This window comes from Sinocyclocheilus anshuiensis, unplaced genomic scaffold (assembly GCF_001515605.1).
Source record: "Sinocyclocheilus anshuiensis isolate Anshui unplaced genomic scaffold, SAMN03320099.WGS_v1.1 scaffold553, whole genome shotgun sequence".
Classification (NCBI taxonomy): domain Eukaryota; kingdom Metazoa; phylum Chordata; class Actinopteri; order Cypriniformes; family Cyprinidae; genus Sinocyclocheilus; species Sinocyclocheilus anshuiensis.
Genome location: NW_015539821.1, coordinates 935785 through 942084, shown reverse-complemented (window position 1 = coordinate 942084; position 6300 = coordinate 935785). Strand labels below are relative to the sequence as shown.

The window sequence follows — 6300 nt, the reverse complement described above, 5'->3', positions numbered from 1 at the left end:
ATTTAAATGTTTAGACGTTATAATTATATTTTACTATTATTAATAATAATATATATTCAAAATTCGTTTAAAAATATTAAATATTATATTAATAGTATTATTTAATTATTTATATACATATTTAAGAAAGACATTGCAAGTTCACATTAGATTTTCAATGTTTTTTTTCTCCCCGTGCCTCTACAATGGACTAATATCAAATAATCCTTTTCAGTATATATCTCCAACACTGATACATCTGTTGTTGAATAATGACATTGATAACGCCTGTGATGATGAAGATGTGTATAAAGAGGAATAAGAGTGTTTTTTAAATCTAATGGTGGAGGATTGATAACTGATTAGACACACAAACAAGCATTTTTGGATAGACAGTGGTCTCTAGTGGTATATTTGAGAATAACATCTATAATTTTTAAATCTTCCAGCAATTTCAAATCACAAGAAGGTTCTTACAATTATTTGGCCCTTAATGAGCTCGTAGTGCAAATTCAGCCTTTGTGAAATCTTGAAAGAAAGACTTTACATATTTATAATACAGCACATTCATATTTCACTCATTAAACACATCACCAAATATCAGCTTTTCAAAAGCTTTTTATTTTCATTAAGAGCAATGAAACAGGAAAAGGGAACCAAAAAGGACCACAACAGACAACATATTGCAAATAGTTAAGTCAAATAATCATCTGAAGAAAGAATGTTCAAATTTAAACATGCTATATTTTAATTTACTTAATATAAAAGACATCTCGTTTGTTGAAATACACAATGATTGACAACATTCTATTCTATGTAGCGCTCTTTTACCAAGTTTGGCAAATAATACCATATTTCATGATTGTACATCACAACCAATACATGAAGAATATTGACAATATAATTTAACAACAAAAGAAAAAAAGTGTTGCACATTTTACTAAAGTGCCTGTATAAGAAAAGGTAAAGAAACTACGATCGCATGTAAAGTTCATGGTACTAAATGTATTATATTAATGCCCATATACAGTTACCTGTAGAATTTAGAACTTTATTCCATAGAGTTTGAAGCCTATAAATATACAGTATACATCAAATTACATAAGATATATATTCAGAAATTCATATGAAAATACTGTACAAAAACAAGAATAGCTTTGTAAAAACGTTTAATTGCAATATGACAATATAACCTTATTGTATTTCATATCATTTGGTCTGTAGTAAAGAGTGATAGACATAAAATACACTGCACTACATTCATTTCACAACTGACCAACAAAAGGCAACATATCTGTATCAATGTACTCTAAATACCAGGTTGCCTCTTTGTGTCAGCAATAAGGGCATTGAGACCTTGTTCAAAATGCGTTCCTTGATCACAGTTTGAACTCAAAAGCATGCTAATGCAGAATAAATGACGCTCTGTGCTGAATCTGACGTTCTACCTAAACTAAATTAGCTTCCCAGGGTTTAAAGGGATTGGGTGTGGACTTTTTAACTGAACTTTCAAATCAGCATAAACATACAGTATATCTTTCATATTCACTGAAATGAAAGTCATTTACAACATACACCAACAAACAACTACTGGTTCATAATAAAGTAACAGGCAATTTCAATCATGTGGCACAGATTTCCAGTAGCTGGCATCTTTATTTCATTACGCTTTGGAATATAAACAACTTGATTGTCTCCTTTCTAATAAGGATATACAGATATTTCGTAATTATGGTCATATAGAATTACTTTATGAATTCAAACTCTCAAATCTTGCTACATTCTGTTCTGTCTGTGAGAATATTGTCTTTACGGAGACACAAAACCTTTATGTGCCCGAAGCAGCTATGCACATGTACCCCTCTCATACACAACGCAATGGGTGTCTGTAGTGGAACAGCACTAGACAGACTAGCTCAGATTTAACTGCTAAATTACGACAAATCAAGGCAGACGTTTGTGGACAAATGCTACAACACAGTAAAATAATAAGTAACACGATCGCAAACAACGATGGCTTTGTTTGCGATAAAAAATAGAGAAAGACAGTGGGTAGATCTCTAAAGTAACCACACAATGAAATGTTTCTGCCTTATAAGGTGTCAAGAACAGACTAAGGTGAGGGCTGGCTGGAAAACAGGCCCAGTGTTTTTGACTTTAACCCAAGAATATTGTCCTTCGAATTAGAAGGGCATGGGTGGGGGAACTTGAGGAGCACCCGGGTGGTCTCACAGAGGGCCGTGTTGAGCTTCATACTTGGTTAAGACATTTTTACACCGCCCCAGCTCTCTCCGTAGGTCGGCAACTTCCAGTCGGAGAGCCGCGTTCTCTTTCTCCAGGAAACCAGCCCGGATGGCAATCTGATTCTCCTTTAGGCGCCGAGCGTCCCGTGACCTCTTGGCGGCCACATTGTTCTTTCTGCGCCGTGCCCAGTATTTTTCATCCTGCTCAAAATATGCAGAATAAAAGGGTGGGGAAGAGACGGAGCGCCTTGTTACATTATGTCAAGATTACTCTGATTATTTCGTGTTTTTAATGGTTATGTTAACCCTATAAAGCCTACTGTCTCATATGATTCACAAAATGCCTCTAAATTATCAACATGATTAAAATTTAGCTGAAAAACCTATTGCTGAAAAAACTTCTGTTGTCTGATTGATGGTTTATTTATTTTTTAGCATCATTTTAGTTTTATAGTCATTTTGTAAAAATGTCAGCCTTCAGGTCATGCACTATAAAAAGATTTTTCGTAGTTGTAAATAAAATAGATTATTGGAGTACTTTTTACAAAAAAAATGCTATTTCAATCTTTCTACTTCAAAATTTCATGTTTCATTTAATGTGTTTCTAGCCATTTCTGAGTCAAAATTGTTTCTACACCATTTTTTTCAGTGTGGTACTTTTTTTTTTTGCTTTTTTTTTTTTTTTTTTAAGTAAACCACAAAATGCCTCTAAATTATCAACATGATTAAAATTTAGCTGAAAAACCTATTGCTGAAAAAACTTCTGTTGTCTGATTGATGGTTTATTTATTTTTTAGCATCATTTTAGTTTTATAGTCATTTTGTAAAAATGTCAGCCTTCAGGTCATGCACTATAAAAAGATTTTTCGTAGTTGTAAATAAAATAGATTATTGGAGTACTTTTTACAAAAAAAATGCTATTTCAATCTTTCTACTTCAAAATTTCATGTTTCATTTAATGTGTTTCTAGCCATTTCTGAGTCAAAATTGTTTCTTCACCATTTTTTTCAGTGTGGTACTTTTTTATTTTGCTTTTTTTTTTTTTTTTTAAGTAAACATAAGTATACATTTTATATTGTATTATGTCAAGATGAAAATTTTTTTTTTTTTTTTTAGAATGTGACTAAAACTTCTGACTAAAACTGTGGCTTTTATCATCCTTAATTATAAGCTCTATATTCTGCTATATCATACTATTTGAACCATAAAAGCCTGACATATCAAATATGATGCTTAACAAAAAACACCGTTTTTGGATTTTGTGTCAAGGTTCCATAAACAGCTCCGTTTAAAAAAAAAAACTAAAGAGATTTTTTTGGACTATAATTTCATATGTCAGGCCTTACAGGGTTAATAGTTTCTACACAACTAATTTAGATTTACAAGAACAGAGGATTATGACAAATTATACCATATTTATAATTGACAGGACAAGCACAAGAGAAAACCAACCATCATTGTTAATGACAAGTTTTCTCACGCATTCGCTGCCGTGCAATCAGCTTTGAGTAATTTACTACTCTGCAAAGCTGGGTAGGGATCCACTTCTATTTGAACAAATTAAAAACGGCAAATCCTTTAATCCTAAACCCAGCAGAACTGGAGCGATACCAGGAAAAAGGAAGATCACGTGGGCCAGGCCACTGAAGGATGAATGAACGGACATAAGCTTCTTAGCAAGAACCTGTTGCCCAGCTGGTCAATGGTGAAGGGAGAAAAGGGTGACCAAACATACTCTGTTGGGGACTGAATAACTAGACCCAAGTTACCTTCATATCATCAGGAAAGAAGATTTTGCGTGCTTTCTTGATCATAGGCTGAGGTTTCAGCTCCTCTTCAGAGAACTTGCGTTTGCGTGGGTCGAAAACCTCCTGGCCCGGCACGCTGGAAAGAGCGAGGTCTGCTGGATCGGGCTCGTAGCTCACTGGTATCTGAATGGCATCTGGGTCTACTGGACTTGGTGTGTTACGTGATGGAGGCAAAACTATGAGAGGAAAAACAATCTGTTCATTGCTGACTCCATGGTGTAAGTGTAATTCAGTGGTATTGTATTGTGCATTGTAACAGATGGTGAAACAGCTGTCATGAGCATTTCATTCCACTAGGTGGTGCACCAGACATTAATAAACAAAGTGCAAATAAAAAGTACTGTCGGTACTGTCTATTTGTGCATACATTTCATGTAAATTCAAAAATCATAAACATCAAATATATAAAGTAGCACAGTCCTTCTATGTTTTAGTATTAATATAAAAACTCCAGAGTTTCTAGAAAGCACTTCATATTTTTATCCTGTGTATATTTTAGCCGAAGTATTGATTAAAACATCTAGAAAATTGTATGTTGCTGTAATCAGTTAAAGATTTTTTTTTTTACCAGAATTTAATTATTATCATTACATACTTAATATGATAAATTAACAAAACTGATTTTAAAATATGTTTGAAAGACCTAACTGAACAAGAGATCAATTTTCCAGATACAAAATCCACAATTCCAAAACTTCATATAGTAAAAAAATATATAGATATTGCACACAAATATTCAGTCAAGGAAAAGAGTCACCAGTTTGCAAATTTTAGTCAGAGAAAAATAGCTTGTCATAGGCTAGTCTGAGATTTCCATTCACAAATGAACTCTAAGGCGTGGGTGGGAAAATTAAGTCTTCTGAAAATGTCCAAAATGAAAATTCAGTTTTTACACTTGACTACTTATTTTTTAATGTATCAGAAAATAAGAAAATCATCTAGTCTTTCTTGTCATCAGACAAGCACCCAGAGAATGTATGTGGAGTTTATTATTATTATTATTATTATTATTATTATTATGAGATGATACCATCTGTATTTTTTTTATCATATAACTCATTCCAACTACTTGAAATTCTCAGACTGGCTTATAAGCAACTTTTTATATTAAAGTAGAACAAAATAATGTGTCAAAGAATAGGAACAGAGCAGCCATACAGAGGAAAGCTATACCTCAAACGCCAACACACTCTCACTAAACCCCCATTTTTAGTTTCCCATTTACCACCCACACACTATCATATTTAGACAGTGACATCTGACCCAGCTTAACATCTTTTCCAAGGGACTTTTTTTAATCTTTGGAGCAGAATGGGCAACAGTAGGGTCTAGAATTGACACTGTGGGACACAGAAGCTTTTGTACCTGTTCTGCCCGGGCTGTGGAGGCAGTTCTGAGGAACCATGCCCGTATGGATGGAGATCACGGCCTGGCTGCTGAGGTCCATGACTGAGATGGGGCCCTGAGGCATTGAAGCCTGCTGCTGCTGCTGCTGCTGCTGGTGATGGAGGCTTTGGTCATGTTGTGCGGGACTAGAGGGGATGCCATTTTCAGAGAGAAACTCCTCAAGGTCCAAATACTCCAACTGAAAGTTGTCTCCATCATAAGACAATGTTTTATCCCAGAGCGTTGGCCCTAAGAACGCTGACTGAGGAGCATTTCCTTCTTCCTCCAGATTTTTCACCTTCTCTCTCTCCTTCCCAAAGCCTAAAAGAATATCACCATTAGTTAACACATCAAGTTGTGAGCCATTACAATTCAGCGTTTTTATACATATCATTTTTCTTATAAAAATATAGTTCTTATAGCTGCAATCTCATCTATGCACAGTAAAGAAATCCATTTCACATCCATTTAACTTCTTGCAATGATTTTTGCCATTTTACTTACTTTTTAAAAGTTTTAAGTTTCAACACAAATTTCTTCATTCTTCATACTCAAATTGGTAAAAAAATAATAATAATAATTTAAACTTACGTTTTATTTTATTTATTTATTTTTGTAGAGCATTTAAGTTAAAACTTAAATCTTTATTCAATCAAAATGCTATGTTTTACTGATTTTTAAGCACTGTCTTTAATGGCATTCAAAAATGAAAAAAAAATTTGAATGTGGTTTATAAAGTTATTCAGAACTGTAATCTCAGTTATGCCATCTCTAAGTGAAGTCTATTCATTCATGAGACACTTAACATGATCGAACAAAAAGTTAAAAGAATATTCAAAACAGCAAAAACAAATAGCTATTTATTCTGTAGATTGCAGCAGGAA

General features: G+C 33.6%; 1 protein-coding gene across 2 annotated transcripts in view; it reads right to left on the bottom strand.

Moving 5' to 3' along the window:
* Nucleotides 1-581: 581 nt before the first annotated feature.
* The window catches only part of LOC107684053 (hepatic leukemia factor-like), an 8981-nt gene continuing 3262 nt past the window's right edge, over nucleotides 582-6300 (bottom strand). The window contains exons 2-4 of one of the 2 annotated variants that reach the window (XM_016480193.1): nucleotides 5396-5737; nucleotides 3992-4206; nucleotides 582-2426 (exon numbers count right to left, since the gene is read on the bottom strand). In XM_016480193.1, coding sequence (XP_016335679.1) covers nucleotides 2208-2426; nucleotides 3992-4206; nucleotides 5396-5737 — 776 coding nt within the window. In that variant the 3' untranslated portion in view covers nucleotides 582-2207. The remainder of the gene's footprint in view (nucleotides 2427-3991; nucleotides 4207-5395; nucleotides 5738-6300) is intronic. The other variant, XM_016480194.1, reaches the window with a different exon arrangement.